The 20376-nt window shown below is 39.8% G+C and overlaps 1 protein-coding gene across 1 annotated transcript in view; it reads left to right on the top strand.

Moving 5' to 3' along the window:
- The first annotated feature begins 248 nt into the window (after positions 1 to 248).
- Positions 249 to 20376, top strand: part of LOC150092656 (uncharacterized) — a 95939-nt gene continuing 75811 nt past the window's right edge. The window contains exon 1 of the mRNA XM_090414252.1: positions 249 to 389. Coding sequence (XP_090270378.1) covers positions 249 to 389 — 141 coding nt within the window. The remainder of the gene's footprint in view (positions 390 to 20376) is intronic.

The raw sequence follows: 20376 nt of genomic DNA on the forward strand, positions 1-20376 counted from the left end.
CATTTCAATGGTTTTGGTGTGAGTTATTTGGAGAGACTTATTGGAAAAGCGAGTAATGAGAATGATAATTCAGGGAATGGATCAAGAAAGCAAGTAAGAAGTGATGTGAAAGAGAAGATTAACGGGAGTAGAGAAGTAAAGAGGTATTTGTGAATGGAGAAGTAGGTAGCATGAGTGTACAGAATAAAAGAACAAGTGCATGAGACACAGGGATACAGGAAGACTCGGGGTGAGCCGAGGAATGTAGCATGAAAAAGGCTGATGCTCGAGAAGGAAATGGATTTGAAGAAAGTACTGGGATGGTAAAGAAAAAGAAATGGGTTGAAGAAGGGATGGATAATCTAATAAGTGCTATTAATGAACCAATCATCGATCACGAAATGAGTTATGTTTGTATATGAATGCTAGAGTATCAAAAACAAGACAGTGAAATTGTTGCGTTGATCGCATTTGTTCATCCAAATCTTGTTGGAATAAGTGAGACATGGTTGGATGAGGACGGCATCCTGACAGGAATAGAAATGGATGGGTATGATGTATTTTGTGAAGATTAGAAAGAGTAAAAAGGGAGGGGAAGTGCTATTGATGATAGAAAAAGAGTTATGTCCCTACAAGCTAGAGATGCAAGAAGGAAATAGTGTCAGTGGTTTTGACGGAGTATTATGTGAGATAAAGGTGAATAGAATGAAATACTTAGTCGGATATTGCTGTAGACTTGATAATGCGGATGGCAGTGACTATGAAATGCGTAATCAAATTAGCCAAGCAAATAAGAAAAGGGTGATCATTGTGGGTGATTTTAATTACGTAATATAGATTGTGATGATGAGATATCAACTGGAAGTAAAGAAAATGAGTTTTTGAGGGAATACTACTTCAGACAGTATTTGTCAGAAGACACACGAAATTGAGGGTCTTGGATTTGATCATCTCATCAGAGTATGTTATGATAAATAAGGTGCCAAATCACCCTCCAGTTCGTGAGAGTGACCATGATGTGATTACCTGGATGGTTGCTAGCAGTGTGAGAACCTCTGCAAGAAAAGGGTGTATGTGTAACTACAAGGCTGGTGATTATGAGTCGCTCAGCATAGAATGAGGAGTTGGGTAGAACGGAGATCAATGCTGCTTGATTGATATTCAAAAACTACAGAAGAAGCAATGTCTAAATATATTCCAAAGGTCAGAAGGTTAAATAAGGCAGGTGTAAAGTGCATGAATGCAGAGAAAGAAACCATTATGGATGCAATATAAGATGAATTATAATAATCATGAAGAGTACAAAGAACGGGAAAGGAGGTTGACTCGGTTGGTAAAGGCAGAAAAAATTCAGTATGAGCAACAGTAATTTGACAGATATTTATCGAGCACTTCTTGAAAGTCAATTATCCTTGTGAATGTGACATCATGGAAAGTTTGAGAGCAGTGGATAGTGAGCAGGAGAGACTGACTGAGTGAGCAAGAGGTATGGGGAATTGAATAAACTAGATGTTAATAAGGCTATGAGACGTGAGGATATATCACCACGTATTTTGAAGGAATTTGCCAGGCAGTTGAGTTATGCCTTGTAATATTTTTAATAAGTCTAACATTAGGCCAAGTTCCAAAGTCATGGAAGGAAGGCAAGATGGTACCGATTCATGAACGAGTTAACAAAACTCAAGCATCCAACTATAAGCCAACCTCGGTCAGGTGTTGTGGTTAAAATGTCAGAGGTTAGTTAGAACCAGGATGGAAGATTGGATTGAAAACAGTGGTATTATCTTTGATGGACAGCATGGATTTGCTAAAGGGAGGTGTTTTAGTAATTATTTATTACAATGAGATGACAGTTGCATTGAACAACGATGATGAATAAATAGTCGTATACTTAAATTTTGCAAAGGATTTTAATAGATTACCACATGATAAGTTGAGAGTCAAATTAGAGAATATGGTTGGATATTAGATTGAAGATTGGCTATCTGATAGATATGAGCAAGTTTTGTATGAGGGAGCAATATCCTGGAAGAGAGAAATCTCTAGAGGTGTGCCTCAGAGGTCTGTTTTTGAACTATTGCTGTTGTAACCTGTATGTTAATGATATTGTGGAAAATTTGAATGGGAATATTCAGTTGTTTGCAGATGATGCAGAGTTAGGAAGAACTATGAGAAGTAGAGCAGATGTTGAAGCCTTACAAAGACTTGAATAGACTGAGTGAATGGGCACGGGAGTGGGGATGCCTGTTCAATATTGCGAAAGGTAAGGTTTTAAAATTTGGGGAAATAAAGATAGAGTGTGAAATTTACTCTTTGTTGAGATATATTGTTGGAGGTGAAGGAAATCAGAGATCTTGGAGTGTCGAATCTCTAAGATCTAAAATTTAGAGGGTACTATGTAAAAATTGTGAGAACAACACAAGGAATTCTGGCGATGATGCAGAGGACGCTGACTCGTGGAATCAAGGAAATTCTGGTTCCATTGTATATGGCCCTGATTAGGCCACATATGGACTGCACACAGATTTGGTTGCATGGTTTCAAAAGTATGAAGAGATTAGAAATGGTCCATAGGCGATTGACTAAGTAAATCGCCTCTGGAATGTTGAGTATGAAGAAAGGTCGAGAAAATGCAATTTGCAGTCTAGTGGATAGGAGGAAGAGGGATGATATGATAGACGTTCAAGTTGATAAGGAGTTATTATAAAATGATGGGAGATTGGGAGAACAAGAGGTTATCCCTGGCTATATAAGGAGGATGTGAGCAAGATAGTGAGACGCAGGACTTTGCATGGAAAGTTGTGCATAGAGAATATTAGAATGTATTGCCTGAGAGTGTGTTATCTGCAGAGAAATTGAATGTATTTAAGGCTGATGATCTACTAGTGTGACAAAGGGATCTCCTGTGATGAGTCTTTGACCCTATGGGGTGTTGTGAGGATGATAATAAATAATCCTCCATTTCCATTTGAAAACCGATGCAACTCTAAAATGACTAGATTTACAAACTCTCTAATGAATGCAACTTTGACCCCGAGAAAATTGTCAGATGTCACCGCTTTGGATCCACGATTACACTTAGAGACGGAATGAACTTCCTTCGCTTGATAAAAAATAATGTGCGATACCCAAAGAAGCAGATCTTCGTTCATATTCCGCTGGTATGTATCCTGCAGTTAAAGTAACCCATGTACTTCCTAAGAAAGTGACAAATCTCTTTCGTTTTCAATTAATACTGAAAAAACACACGGAATAAGTAATACTATTTATTTAAGGCTATATATTTCAGCCTGAATATTACAGATCATCATTACAAAATACATCAATACAGATCAAATTACAAAACAGAACGCGAACGGCGAATTGATTTGAAAAATTAAGAGCCGTGTGATATACATAAAATAACGCAATTGCATAACTGAGGAAATATTAATAATTCATTAGCTATCAAAAATTATTGACTTGTGATTAAAATGAGATTTTCCCATCTCTTAGATAGAGAGGCAGTCGTTCCGATTTAATTTCGAACGGTGAAGTAAAGCTTCAGCACTTTCTTTAAACATGCGTTTCAATTTATACCGACACACTTTCAGAAAGGACCATGCAACATCTTTCAAGTCTGGTCAGATTTGAGAACCATTAAGTGTCAACAGTTGAGCAGAGAGAAGTATTGTTCAGTACAAAAGATAATACCAAGCTTGGGGGGGGGGCTTGGTATCATCTTTTGTACTGAACTATATATGTGAAGGGGGCTATATATGTGATTATTTGTACCATGACAAGTAGATGTGAAAGTCAACCCAAGATGGAAAAACTGATCCTGGTTGGCTAGCACAATATTATCACAAGTGAGAGAAAGAAAGAGAGTGAAGAATAGTCCCATTTCCTCTAAGAAAGACAAGATTGTGTTTCGGTTGCCTTAAAATTTATCGGATTCTCATCCCACTTGATAACGCAAGGAGGTCAGTGCTTGAGGCACAAGGTGGTAGCATTGATAACTGGCCTCCTGGTCCTTGTGATATTCCATGGCTTGTGTCCAAAAGTGGGCAAGGTTAACTAGAAGATTCTACAGTGGAGTGAGAATGATGAAATACATATTAGTGATCACTAAGTAATTACTAGTCCCCGAGTAGTGAAGCAGTTGATTATTGATATTTTCTATTATTATTGCACGTATTGAGGTTAGGGAGTTAGGTGATAATTTGATGGCTGACTTTTACTTTGTGTGTGTGTGGGGGGGGGGAGACAGGCTGCGTATTAAATAGATGCCAAATGAGTATGAAACCTTGTAGAGGAGATATAAGATGGCTGTTAGTTCTGGAGCATCAGCTTTTATTACGACTGGAAAAATATCATCAGGACCAGGAGACTTGTTGATATCAAGGCTACGGAGTATTTTATGATGTCCTGCTGATGAAATATCAGAGGAGGATACCGCGAAGAGTTCGTAGAACAGCAGGAGTAAGGCTTAGTTCATTTCGCCTTTACAAAGTGTGCTTTGGATATATTGATGATTTTTACAGTTATGGGCTATAGGAGCTGGAAAGACTCGCGCTCGAATCCCGTCCATGAAGTGAGGAACCTTTATCAATTTTTATCAATCAACTGGCGAGTTAGCTGGTCGCACACACGGACGTGGGAAATTGAGTTTTTCGTACCTCAGAACAGACAAACCGGCCGCCCCATGAATACACAGATCCACATCCATAAATACTTCCCCTTGGGAAATGGAGCGGAGGAGTGACCCCTAATCAGGGGACTCTACTCGTCCTAAGGGGCGGATGGGTTGAATAGATGAGCTGTAGTGTAAGCCGAGTTATTGACTTGATTATTAATTATTGGCTGAATTGTTGGAGATCAAGGGCTCGGATAAAGGTTGAGGGATTTCAGTAGAGCGGGAGTAACAACACTCATTCCAGCGAGAATAATTTCATTCAATAGATCAAGACATGTTCAGAAGAGCAAAAGAAATAATCAGTCATGGAAACTATATCCAATCCCATAGGTTACAGTTCCTGTAACAGTCTTTCATGTGGCATATTGTCAAATGCCTTAGTAAAGTCCATCAATAAGATATTTATTAAATATGAGCAAATTGCTAAAACATTACCTCCCTTTAGAAAACCCACACTGTTCCTTGCAGAGTATAGCTTGTCTATCAATCCATTTCTGTATTGAAGTTCTTACCAACTTCTATAAAATCTTCACCACTACTCCAGAGATACTGACAGATCGGTAGTTAGACATATCAAGTTTTCCACCACTTTACAGCAGAACTATCGCGCATTCTTTCCGTGCCTGTGGTACCTTTATTGAACTGAAACTCACGTTATACAAACACGTAAAGGGCCTCGCTAATTCGGCTAAGCATTCCTTTAGCATTCATGCTGATATTCCATATGACCCTACTGTCGAATTCTTAACCAGCTCATGCAATAGCTCTTCCACATGAATCTCTTTTTCATGTAGTAGCAGCACTGTGCACCATGTTACATACACCTGGTTGTATACCTTAGCAAAACGTGTCCTCCTTAACTGAACAATCTCCACAGCTTCTGACACAAGAGTACCATCTGCATATAGTAAAGTTATTCTTCCCTATTCATTTTTTCTTTGACTTGTGGCATAAAAGATAAAATTCTGCTGGATTGTCTTTAGCCTGCCCTGCACAGCTAATTTCTTTTTGTATTCTGATATGGCATTCTGCAACTAATGATAATAATAACAATTACAAGGATGAGTGACATAGGTTGGAAATCTCCTCCCTCAGAGTGAAAACTATATTGTATGCCACACTTCCTAGAGCCGACCTTGGCAATGTGCCAAGAATAGTCAATTCATGCTGAAGGGGAGAAAGAAACAAAGGATGTAGGAACTGGTCACCAACACGCGAAATCACGTGCTTTATACGTACATTTTCCAACTGTTGTACAAGCAAAATCGTTACCATTTTAAGAACTAGAATTTTCATAAAATAAAAGCTAATTTTCCGATGTATAATAATAAACACTCATCCCACGAAACGCATTGATTACCCTATTATTGGAATGGATTCTCCTTCTGACATGTGCAGAAGTGTCGAAGGGTCTCGTATCTGTGGGCATACAGTAGGTTTGTTGGTTTTGGTCTAGGACTGCTAAGGTCTGAATTTGAAATTATGTTCTTCACTTCCAACATAAAGCTTTTTAATACTTCCCTATGGAATTTTGTTTTCCAAATTAGTAGCTTATTTTTTCTTTTCTGTACTTCAGTTGTCATATTTCACTTTGTTGATGTCATTAAATCCGCACGGTTGGCCTAGTGGCTATGCGCTTCTCAACCATATGCCTGGGGAAGAAGTGTCCTAGGTTCGATTCCCGTCGACGACGTCAGGAGCTTAAGGATCTTTTTCAGCCATAACCAAGTTAGCCAGTCTTGGGCGTGGACAGCAGGGTTCCCCCCCCCCCCAGTTTATCTGTTTTTCATCCCTCAAGCAGGCAAACCGGCCCCGTGGACACACGCTGCTACAGTCAAAGATACATTTCTCCTCAGCGGCAGGCTCGGAGACAGGCCGGCAGGGGGTTGTACTAACAAAAGTCGTATCTACGTAACACGCGAACCATTCAATGGAAGCGGGAAAACGCGCAGAGGAAGAAGTGTTGATGTTATTAATCTCCCACGATAAGTTCAAGGACTTCATGCATTTGCCCTTATAGATGCTAATAATAATAACTTTCTATGCGAGTTTCAAGGAAAAAACATTGTTTTGCTGTTTGAATAATAATAATAATAAAAAAATAGTAGTGTAATATTTTAAATAAATTTTACAGAGAGTTTAACCCTTTAACTTCTTATTTTATATTCTACTGACATTGTTCCATGTGCTGAATTAATTTTGCAAAAAAATTATAAATAAAATCAATTAAAATTCTTACAAGTAAGAAGTCCGGACAGCATCATACATTCTTGATATACACTTCTTCACTCACAAAAATGGCAATAATAGTGTTTTATAAAATTTACATAATCTGCAAGGGGTGTCCACTTGAGGGCGTCATTTTTTTCCGCGCTCGAGTTAACTCGACCGTAGCAGTTAAAGGATCGGATTTCTAACACCATTTCTCCTCGATCTCGCATTTGGCTACATTTTGTGGGTGACATCTTTACAATCTGGTAAAAAAAAGCACTGTGAAGCAGATGATGCTGATCAGCCTGTGTTTTCTACCCACTATAGTGTGAAGGGCTCTCCCACTGCGGGAGGGTTGGGTCTACTTCTCCCATGGTGACCCAGTCCATCTTGGGAGAGTGTATATATACTTGGACGAATGAATGTATGAAGGTACAAGACAATCACAAACTATGCCCTTTGTGGGATTCGAACTCGCAGCCTCTTGGCTGGAGAGCTCGAATATATACGCTAACCACTTGGCCAACCAAGCTAGCTCTGGAACAAAACTACTTCAATTAACTCTTGATAGACTCGCATCAAGTTCACTATTGAACGAGAATCGAACAACAGTCCTCCCTTTTTGATACTTTAGTACATCCTAAATCTTCTGGTTATATTGAATTTTCTGTTTACAGGAGGCTCTCCTTTACAGGCAGATATATCCACTCATCTTCACATCACCATCTTTCACAAAAAATAGGTATTATCAAAAGTCTTGCGCACCAAGCACGCATAATTTGTTCTTCTGAGTCTCTTCTATTAGAAGAAGTAAAAAAAAAATGCAACTTACTCTTAATGGATACAGAAAATTATTGATAATTATCATCGCGCTCCCTGATTGCAATCTGATATTAAAAGGATCCTTAAAGGAACATTTGAACAAATAGCAAGGACCCTTCGCAGATATCTGTATGTCACCTTCAAACATGTCTGGACGTTGTCTTTCTTACCACCTATCAAAGATACATTATATGAATAGGGTATTTGATAAACACCTTGCCTGGTATTTATCAAATACCCCATTCCTGTCATCTGCTAATTTGGACAGACTGGCCGTTCTGATACTATTAGAATCCAAACACATCAAGATTATTTGGAATTTGAAGGTTCAGGCCTTACTTCTCATGCCATCGACTAGATATAGAGTTCAGTGGAACCATAACAAGATGCTACACTACAGTAATCAAAGTAAATTCAACTTTGATTGTCTATTTTTTACAATGCTACCAGCCCAAACTGTACGTAAATCACGCGTCACCCCACTACATTATCCCCACTAGGTAGCGGTTTGGTGCAGTCTGTATTAAATGTAGCTTCAGCGTTGAGTATAGTTGCTAGTACTGATACTAGCCGTAGCCCGCGCAGCACGTTGATTATTGCGAAATGCAATTATTGCTATAAAATGAATTATATAAAATACTGTTGAGCAGTATTGTACAGTGGCGACTCGGCCATAATGGCTGCATTCAATGCAGCTCAAGCGTTGAATATACTCGCTAGTATACTCTGTGTTGAAGCTGTATTCAATGCAGCCCTTATGGGCGAGTCGCCACTGGTATTGTATTAAAAACAAGAAAATAACGATTTTTAAATAAATATATAAAAATTAAGAACTGCGATAATAAAATAGGAACGTTCATTTTATACTGGAGGGACTGCATCCTTTATAGACAAACCGCTATTGGTCTGTACCCACTTCTGAACTTTAATAGTGTTTTCTCCTACTGTACATCGTACATGCGCCAGCGAGACACGTGATACTATACCCATGCTGTACGACTCGAATAACGACGAAGAACATTTCTGGCTAGATGGGTGAAGCAAAATTGCTTTTCATATTCCCCTTTGTCTGTAATGAAAGAACTTTGAATGGAGTGTTAGTGAGCTATATGCTCGCCCATTGAGGGCAGTGAAGTTAGTTTTGTTCAGCTGAAATTAAGATTTGGTCTTTTATATTTGTTGATTTCTGCTTCATTATATTCCGAGGCTTCCTTGATTAACGGGTTTGGATGGCTACTTGTCTTGGTAAAGAACTTCTCAGCTAGATTTATGAGAAAGGAAGAGATATACGGGATATTAACTTCTCTATGGACCTGGGAGTTTCTAATAAACCAAGGGGCATCCAGAATCATCTTCAGGCACTTATTCTGTAATCTCTGAAGTTTCAGAATGTTTATATTCGCGGTGTTGCTCGATGCGGAGGATGCGTAAGTGATGACCGGTCGAATTACAATCTTGTAAATTGTTAATTTCATTTGTGTGTCCAGTTTACTTTGTCTGTTGATCACAGGGTAGAGCTGTGCTAAGACGTTGGATGTCTTTGAGGTAATGTAACTAATATGTTTGCTGAATAGGAGTTTACTATCAAGAATCACTCCAAGATATTTAACTTCACTCTGCCATGAATCTTTACTCCCAATAAATAAATGTTTTATGCTCAGATCTTGCTATCAATGCAGTATCATCTGTATATAATGCAGTGAATGTTGTTCTCGGTTTCAGAGGAATGTCCGCTACGTAGACTGAGAACAGGAGAAGGCCAGAAGAGATCTCTGAGGTACGCCTGCCGAGACCCTGCGTTTGGTCGAAACCATTTCGCCGACCCTGACCTGCATATATATGTCTTTCAGGTAAGAGTGGATTATTTTTATTAACTTGATTGGCAAGTTAAATTTTATCAGTTTGTAGAGAAGGCTTTGATGCCATTCTCTGCGTTGATGAAGATGGCAGCTGTATTGAGTTTCCAGTTATAGCCTTTTGTAATGATTTCTACCAGCCAGTGTACTTGTTGAGCTGTACTATGGGCCTTTCGGAAGCCAAACTGTTCGTTAGGCAAAATTCCTAACTTATCTGTTTCTGCTTGGAATCTTGAGAGGATCACTTTCTTTGTCACCTTTCCGAGGCTGGACAACAGGCTTATGGGTCTGTTGCTTTCGGGAAGGTGAGGAGTTTTTCCTGGCTTCTTCAATAGCATGATGGTGGTTGTTTTCCATGTAGTAGGAAAATGCTGGAATCTAAAAATGGCATTTGTAATGTTGACGAGATGGACTATGGCCTTTCTTGAAAGTAGTTTTACTATTCTGTTAGTTATGCCATCTTTTCCTGGAGTTTTTTACTGTTTAGATGGGTGATGATATTTATCATTTCTGCCGGAGTTGTAGGAGTGATATGTTCAGAGTTGACAGTGTTCTGTCGTAAAGTTGTCCTAATATGACGGTGAATCTTGAAAAATGAACTTATGAACGGCGCCCCGGCGGAGGCCCCCCCCAAGTTATATATATATATATATTTCTTATATATATCTTATATATATATTATAATTAGATGTCTTATATATATATCAAAAAAAAAAAAATCAGCCAACGCCTTTTTATTCCCGTATACATATATATATATATAAGGTTGATATTTAGATTTGTATAAGATGGATTGCACTGAGATTCAAGGTTATCTACTAGTGCTTCAGCTTTCTCTTCATCTTTTTGAACTGTCCCTTTCTTGGTTTGTGTAGGGGATATGAGTTGTTTTTTGGTGCAGATCACTCTTAAGAATTTCCAGACAGAATGATCATCAGTATTGATGTTAGCCAATTTGGTTTCCCATTGATTGTTTCTGTGTTTTTGAAGAACTTCACGGACTTGTCTGTTTAGGTTGTTCAATACTGTTTTGTCTTGTGGGCGCTCTGGGATACGGTTGATTGGGTGGAAAACAGTGGATTGCCTAACTGATTCTATTGCTTTCTGAATTTGTATGGTTAGGTTATTTACTGCTGAATCAATCTCTTCCTTTTTACTGATGTTGTGCACTGGACCAATGTGATCAGGAAGAACCTTGGCTAACTTGTCCCATGGCATGAATGTGTGTGGAGGAGATGAACCTAGATTAAGCACTATGGGACTGTGGTCAGAAGATAATTCGTTAACTGATTCCAATTTGAATTGGCATCTTATATTTTTAAAGATGACAATGTCTAGTACATCCGAGCTACCTGAAGGGCTGAAGTGGGTGGGCTCGGTAGGTCCAGCCACAACAGCAGAGTTGAGCATTGCAAAGTTGAATAGTGTGTGGTCTTTGGTGTTAATTGAAGAGCTGTACCAAGCTGTGTGATTTGAGTTGCTCAGCAGCTTTCCCAATCTGAGGAATTCCTTGTACACCTCAAATATGGCCCAATTCAGAGGTTTTGCCATGACAACAATAGGTGGACAATGTATAAAGGCACAGATAGAAAAAGAATTGAGATTGCGCAGGTATCCCGAGCAGATTACAGATAATCCTGTGGACTTTTTGAGGGTCCACTAGCAAATCCCGTAGAGACACACAGGTATCTACCAGCAACAAAATATTACAGATAACTGCCCTAAAATAGGGAAAAGAAGTGTCAAGAATCTACTTGGCTACAGATTGAGATCCTACCTCCCTATAATACCATAAATCCACTACCGGTCCTCATAGTAGGGGGGGGGGGCTGCCGGCCATTAAACCTCTTGCATGTTTCATGCAGAAGGGGAGAATCAAACTGTATCAGCGCCAGTGCAATGCGAGATTCCTGAAAAACCTTATATGCAATCTAATCAGGATCAATCTAAAATGCGTCCGTTCTCGTCAAAGTCAAAAACTTTCTCTTATTCCCTCAACCCTGTACGACTCATTCTTATATTCAGAATTTAAATGTTGTCACAATTCTTTTGCTTTTTTTGCTGAATTGAAGCTCATGGCATATTGAGCGAAATACATAGGAGTAATAAATTCAGGAGTATTATAATAAACATAGTAATATAATATAATAATAAATATAGGAGTTTTAAAGTCATAATAAACAATATGATGCCACGTGTTAAATGCCTTTTTACGGTTTACTGTTAGGTGACGCTGCTCAAGCAAGTCGCTAAGATCGGCAATTTGTGTATCTCTCACTATCATAGAGAATAAGCTATTTGAAACGATGGGCATAGTTTGAAACGATGGGCACAGCGGAAAAGAAACTCCGTAGAGTTTCTTTTCCGCTGCATGAGAGTAGGAAAGTTTGTCCAACAAATTTGCTTCACCTAAATAGGGAGTTCATGAACTCCTGTAATTACGAAGTTCACTAGATTAACGGGTGCTACCAATATAAGTGATCTAAAATATAAAGCATAGCTAATTGTTATTCGTGAAGAATACTGAACAACATGTGAAAAAACTAGGGTAAACGGGGTTTTTTATCCCCAAGTTTTTATATATATATATTGATTATGCAAACTAGCGTACTTGTAACAGCAGCCGATGCACTGTCGTGATATGTGTCAGCTGAGGGAAGCGAGCCAAGTGTCCAATGGCCTTTGTGAACTCACCAAACATAATAAAATAAAAATTGCAGATTTAAAAATTTATAAAAATAAGACATAACAATAAAAAGTAAAAGCCATAGTTTACTATTCATTGATTCTGGGAAAAGAGAGCTATACAACTTGAAACTAACAAGCAAAATTAGTAAAAAAAAAAAAAACATGAAATTTACTATCCATAATTTGTCTAGTTGCATTTTTTTCTAAATGCTTCTTTTAAAAAATTTTTACAATTTTTTAAAAAGGGATATGAAGTTTTTGAATTTTCGTGTTTTATAGAGAATCCATATTTTTTTCCTCAAATTACTTATTCGATAACCATTTAATAGTTAACATTAATAATATTACTAATAACTTTATTAGTCAAATAATTGCAAATCAAAAATCACAAATAAAAGGAAATAATCAAATCAAAGTTTTCAAATATCCAAAGCCACAAAAACAAACAACTCCTTCACATCGAATACATTCAAATACAATGCACCTCAGTGAAAGGCGCGCGCATGCACACAGAGAATGTGATCTAAAAATGATCACATTTTCTGGTACCAAGAATTATTATTATTCCAGGCAACTCCAAGGAGGCTACAGACTCATCGAGGGAGGCCCTAACATCATGTCAAGAACAACTATTCGACATTCACACAGTATGTATCATACCTTGCCTTGAACTCATTCACGGTCGTAGCACCCACAACAGACTGTGGCAGCTTATTCCACTCATTCACCACTCTCTCCAAGTAAAATACCTAGTTCTAACACCCTTCCTAACCACATTCTTGCCCAGCTTCCATGCATGGCCCCTAGTCCTCCCACCACCAGTCCTATTTTCAAAAATATCTTCTAGATTAATCTTATAGTAACCCTTCAGTAATTTGAATGTCTCAATCATATCACCCCTTTTCCGTCTATCGACCAATTTCTGCAACCCACAAATCTTCAACCTATTCTCATAAGGTTCATTCCACAGCCCTGTTATCATCTTGGTCACTCGTCTCGGGATCCTCTCCACTTCCTCCCCATCACGAAGAAGCTCTGGCGCCCATAACTGAGCACAGTAGTCCAGATGGGGTTTTATCAAGGCTCGATACAGAGGAACAACAACTTGTTTGTCTCTGCATGTTAAAGTATTTTTCAGAAGTCAAGTGATTTGATGAGCTGATTTAGCCACTTTTGCAATGTGCCCCCTAAACTTCAATTCCCCATCCACTAACACTCCCAAACCCCTGGCCTCATCAATCTCCTGGAGTACGGTTCCACCAATGTGATATACTGCTGCTATTCTTTTCACCCCAAAATGCATAACCGTACACTTTGCCACATTAAATTGACATCCATTTTTCCTATCCCAGTCCTCCAAACTATCCAAATCATCCTGTAAAATTTTGACATCCTGTGCACTCACAATTGCTCTACCCAACTTTGCATCATCAGCAAACAAGTGAACATTTCCTCTCAGATCCTTTCCTATATCATTGATGAACAAATTGAAAAGTAGTGGTCCGAGAACAGAACCCTGCGGCACACCACTATTCACAAGCCGTCTTTTAGACTCCACTGAATAAACCACTCTCTGGTATCTCTCCATTTCACCAATCCTATATCCATCCCTATCTGCTCCAGTTTACTGATTAGGGTTCCATGTGGTATCCTGTCAAAGGCCGTGGCAATGTCCAGTACAATTACAGTAAACCCATTACCCTTATCCAGTTCAGCCGTCACTGTATTATAAAACGTGAGCAAGTTACTGAGGTTATCTACCTTTCACAAAACTATGTTGTCCCCCATACAATATCCCATTTTCACCTATCCAATCCTGTATTCTTTTCTTGACTAATTTCTCTAAGACCTTAACAACGATTCCTGAAATGCTAATCCGTCGGTAATTTAGAACAGCAGTCTTGGAACCTCCTTTATGCAAGGGAATTATTTTCCCCTCTTTCCACCCCCTCGGGACTAACCCAGACCCGAGACTCAAATTAAAGAAAATGGTCAAGGGTACTGACAATTCTTTAGCCGCTTCTCGTACGACACGAGCTGGTATACCATCCAATTCCACAGATGTATTGACATTGAGGTTATGCAATAGACTACTCACCTCCACTTCATTCACCACAATTCCCGTATAATCTATTGGTTCATTCATTTCTGCAATGTCCCCACCTGAATGATATATTCTTGCAAAGTGCTCACTCAGTAACTCAACTATATCAACTGATTCAATTACCTCCCTACCATCGGCATTCTTTCAATCATTCTGCCATGTACATTTTTCCTTTTACTTGCTACATATCTAAAAAACTGTTTAGGATTCTCTTTAGCCTGCATGGCCAATGTTCTTTCGTAATCCTTTTTTGCTTTTCTAACCACACTCGTTACTATTCTGGCCTGTGCTTTATACCGTTCATGTGCCTGCCGGTCATCTTTCTCCTTAAATTCCCTCCATAGTTGTTTCTTTTTTTTGCAGCTCAAGTTTAATGGTGTTATTCATCCATTTAATCCCTACTTGATTTATTATTCGGACTCTAGGCATACAGTCAGCCATTGCTTCATGCAAACACTTCTTAAGTGCCTCCGATGCACTATCAACTTCTAGTCCTTGCAGTTGTACATGCCATGGCACTGAACCAATGAAACTCCTAAGCTTGCCATACTTTCCAGCCCGATAATTCCACATGTACCCTGTCTTATTTGTAAATTTCACACCTTTAGCCACCTCCCAAGTCAAGACCCTATGATCACTCTCACCAATTGGTGGCAATGTAGTCATATTTGTTACAGCCAAATCCTCAGATGTAATTACTAGGTCAAGCACTCTCTAACCCCTAGTATTTTCCATTACATGCTGTCGCAGATAGTTATCCCTTAATAACCGCATAAAATCCAATTCCTTCCTCCGTGTGTTCTCTCCTCACTCCAATCAATGCGACCATAATTGAAATCTCCCATAATAATTACCCCCCTTCCACTCATTTCTTCTATTTGCTTGTGCATACTGTCTCCAACATCTTTTCCATCACCTGGTCTATAGCAGCACCCAATTGTATATTTAGTTCTGCTAGCCACAATCTCACACCAAATGGCCTCAAATGTGCTCTTTTCTCTATCCTGCAATTCAACTTCTATTCTCATTGGCTGCAGCTCATCAGCTATCATCAACAATACTCCTTCCCCATTTTATTCTCCCTGTCATTCCTAAACACACTTTACCCATCGCATTCAATCCCACTAGCTATGTCATCTACAGTCAGCCATGATTCACTAATACCAATAGCCTGTTGTCTGAAGTTCCAACCATGGCTAAAAACTCTTCCTTCTTCCTAATACTCCTAGCATTAGTGTACATGAATTTAAGACCCCATTATCCCCATCCCTACCTTGATGCCTTATATTAACTATCCCATTCTGATTTGTTGTCCTTATTCGCTCGGGCATATTATACTCATTCATACATTCAACTTCCCCCCCTAAGGTCTGTATATCTACCCTCCCCTTAATAAATCTAGTTTCCCTGATTTTCCACATCCACTACATTCAGCAACACTTTTTCAAGTCTCCTTACACCATAACCATTCAAATGCAAGCCATCCATCTTATATAGATCGTTTCGCCCATCGAACTCACTCCACAAGTTCCACACTCCTCTTCATACATAACCCACGCATAAAGTCATTTGCAATTATGGCCCTCCTTTTAAACACTTCACTGTGATACCGCGGCAAAAGACTAATCATCCTAACTCCCTCACTCTTTTCTTTTGTTACCTCAAACAATTCATTTAGGTCCTCTATCATTTCCATTTTATCTCCTTTCAAATCATTCGTACCTGCCACAACAATAATTTCTTTCACCCTTTCCTTTTGCTCTCTAATAGACTCAGTTACATCTTTTATGGTCGCACCAGGTTGGTACGATTTTGTCAAATCCTCTACTAACACACCTCATACTAACGAGTCTCCATACAGCACTCTCTCTTTCATTCCTGTACTCTTGGCCCTAATGCCCTTGAGAACCAACTTTAAACTTTTACTTTCAGTAAAATCAACATACTACTACATCTAACCTTGGTCAACCATAATCACTAATATTGATAAGCACCACTACAATTTCTATAGCCTTTTTCTTTCTGGTTTAGATAACTAACCTGAACATTTATAGTCAATGAAAACAATATAGTATCACTTTAACAAAAAGAAGAGAAGAAGAAAAAAAACTTGCTACCAAAAAAAAAAAAAAAAGAGATGCTCAGCAAGAATACTCATGCACAACATTCATAAACTACCATTTCTAACACCAAAAAAAAAAAAACGTCTAATTAAAATTTCGGTAACTCTGTACTATTCTTTATTCTCTATATGACATGATCTTTTTGTTCTCGATATCTCAAAAACACGTTTGTAATTACAAACAACCAAATAAAGTTGATTCCTTGTGATTACTATCAAGCCATTGTGATTGCATGTTATGCCATGTTGTTTAGTTAATATCTTGGTTTTTTGAAACGGATAACCATTATTTTAGCATTCACAGATGGATACTAAATTTATTTTATATTTTATATTGAGCCCGTACACGAGAGGTTGGTTGATTAACCTATAGTACATTAGTACCGTAGATGGGTAGATACACAGACATACAGGGTGTCCCTGAATTCATGGCCCAAACGTGAGGGAATGGTAGTACACACCGAAACCACCAATATTCGTCATTGAATATGCGAACGCAAACGCAGCCCGGTGCCGGTAGGGGGCGCAGACGAGGGGGCACGGATTAATAGCGCTGGATCGGCCAAACCCCAGCATTCTCAGCGTCGATCGGATCCGAGATGGAGCAGTTTACGAACGCAGAGAAAGCCGATATGCACCTGATGCACGGTGTAGTCGAGGACAATGGTAGAGAGGCTCAAGGACTGTACCCTGAGCGATATCATATGCGGAGTGTACCCGATCATAAAATGTTTGCGCGACTGCACCATCAGCTGTGTGAGGCAGGCACCTTCCACGTCAGTCGACATGATGCCGGACGAGCACGGACGGTCAGAACGGAAGCTATGAATGAGGACATCTTGTGTATGGTGACAGATAACCCAGGTATAAGCAAGCGATCCGGAACCTGGGTGTGCAGCGGAACAGTGTCTGGCGAGTACTGGATGAAGAAGGACTGCACCCCTATCATTTGCAGCAAGTGCAGGCATTGACAGCTGTTGATCCCCTGCGCATGGATTTGGCCCTGTGGTTCCTGCAGCAAAGTGTCATACAGCCCGATTTCCCAGCTCATGTGTTATTTGCGGATGAATCAACTTTCTCACGTGAAGGCATAATCAATGTTCATAATGCCCATTTTTGGGCGGCCCAGAATCCTCATGGTACACGTCCACAGCCGAACCAGCAATGGTTCGCCGTCAATGTCTGGCCGGGGATCGTGCATGACTACTTAATTGGACCCTATCTACTGCCAGACCGCCTCGATGGGCGAACGTGCCGTATTTTTCTGCAACAGGTATTGCCGGAATTGCTTCAGGATGTTCAAGTCGCCATCCGCTTCGTGATGGCACCCGCCCATTTCAGCATGGACGTGCGTCAGCATTTTAATGCCACATTGGGAACTCATGGATTGGGCGCAGAGGTCTCATCCCGTGGTACCCCGAGATTGCCCGATCTTTCTTGTCTCAATTTCTTTTTGTGGGTACATTTGAAAAGTGTCTTGTACGAGACGCCCGTGCAGTCCACGAAGGATCTGGTAGTCCGACTGTCCGGCGATGTGCGCGACAAGCCCGATCTTTACGAGCAGGTACGCCAATCATTACTCCACCATTGTGCCGTGTGTATCAACGTTGGTGGGCGGACGTTTGAGCATTTGTTGTAATGATCTCCAATAAATGCCACTCTGGAAACCTGTGTCTGTCCTTCATTTCCGACTCCTCACTGCGTTTGCAGCTGCATATTTCATAACAAATATTAGCGGTTTCGGTGTGTACTAACATCCTCTCACGTTTGGGCCATGAATTCGAGGACACCCTGTATATCCATGAAGAATATGGATGTATATCTCAGGAGGATACAGTCATTCTGACCATATAGTGATTGCGCATCCCAAGTCAATAACATTTTGCTTGAAAAAAGTCAACGGACAACACCACCACAATGGGCAAGGTGCATTGTGCCATGTAACGAGTCACTTGTTTCTAGTCGATATAAATTGAAGGAATGTGATATTCCCAAGTCAGTACAACTGTGTCCGTGTGAAATGACTGCAAGAAGAAAACGAATGGAGTTTGAAAGAACTATTGTCATAGAATGCCATGTTGCAGGCTTATCTATTCATCAAATTGTTGACATATTGGCCCATCCCAGGTCAACATTCAGTGATACCAAACAGAGATGAAAACACAAGGAGGCTATTGCAAGTGCGATCCGCAGTAGACGACTCACCGAATGTGACCGTAGGGTGCTACGAAAGACAATATGTAAAAACTGCCATTCGTCAGCCGACACAATGAATTTGGAGTTCCGGGCATTAACTCCGTACAAAAGCATTCAGAATCGAGGCTCACAACATGAGTTTCCATGGTAGGACCACAATATGCAAACTCCAATTACCTGAACCAACATGCAGCATCGTCTTCAGTATTGCAATGTGACGTGAAGCTTGAAAAGCTGTAATATGGAGCGACGAATCATGCTACACCCTCTACTAAGCAGATTGATGGGTGTGAGGATGGCCGGTGAACGTCTCTCCTCCCAGAGTGTGTAACCCCAACTATGAAATTCGGAGGTGATGGTGTGGTCCTGTTTTTCTTGGTTTAGCCCGACCTCTGTCTGTTTGTGGTGCTATGAATATTGACCTCCAAGAGGTATCTGAACCTTCTGGACAATGCATGCTTCCTACTTTATGGCGTTTATTTGGAAACAGACCATTGTCTCTTTCAGCAAGACAATGCACCATGTCATAAGCTGTTGCTTATCTGCGTGTTTGTTGACATGCATGTCAACACACTTCACTGGTCTCCACAGAGCCGTGACTTCAACCCTATTCACCGTCTGTGGGATGAGCTGGATTTTCGGGTGAGGCCAAGGAATGTCCGCCCCACCACAGTCCTGGACCTTGTATGTCAACAGGAAGAATGGTCTAACATTCCCATTGATTGCTATGGTACTCTTGTGGTAAGAAAGTCCCGTACGGTTGCTGCAGTCATCGTAATGAAAGGAAGTCCGGCATGTTATTAAGGTGGGCACCATGGCTGTTTGTTCCTCACACTATGTTATCCTTTGACTGCTTTCCAAGCAGTGTATAATGTGACTGACTTGGGATATGTAATTTTATGTGTTAGTTCTGTTAAAACAAGCCCAACAGAAAGTAGAGGACTGAGTTGTCATTTCAGTGGAGCATTCAGGGCCGTCTTATCCTACCTAGCAACTAAAACAATGCCTAGAAGCGACAAAAACTGGTGAAATGGCATCTCAACCATAACACCATTTAGAAAAAAAAAGTACATATTTTCTTGAAATAGTACATATTTAGGGGTACATATATATATATATATATACCTAAATACCCCTAAATATGTACCTAAAAAAAGTACATATTTAGGGGTAGCGAAATAGTGCTTTTCTAGGGGTAGCTTATACCCTGAAAACGATCATGGCAGTGATCATGAACATTTGAAATGGCACCAAGAGAAAAATTGTTCAGAATGCTACATTGCTACATTTATGATATGGAGTAGATATAACATAGTATACAGCGAACTCTATATTATTCGAATAAATTGGGAACGTCGAATAGGTTTTTTTTTTTTTTTTTTTTCACTAGACGCCCTTGTAATGACATTTTTCCGCGATGCACGAGTGGCGCCATCATACATTCGATAGGTGAATTACGTTATCAAGATACCAGTGCTCTTAGTAGTCACTTCATGATTTCATATATATAAACCGGTAACGCCTTTGATTTCCTTACGGAGAGTAGGCGAAGCCGATTTAGCTCTGTTTTTGGAGACTGCAGAGAGAGTTCAATCTCCACCGGAGGTCAGTTAAAGATAGCTGGCCAAAGACTATCACTAATAATATCCGCATCCGGTGGAGAGACAGCTGACAAGTGCCGCCATCTCGTGCTCGCTAATCCTAACACTGTATATTTGTCTGA

This window comes from Typopeltis vanoorti, chromosome 25 (genome assembly GCF_054136105.1).
Source record: "Typopeltis vanoorti isolate ZY-2024b chromosome 25, IOZ_Tvanoo_1.0, whole genome shotgun sequence".
NCBI classification, from domain to species: Eukaryota; Metazoa; Arthropoda; class Arachnida; order Uropygi; family Thelyphonidae; genus Typopeltis; species Typopeltis vanoorti.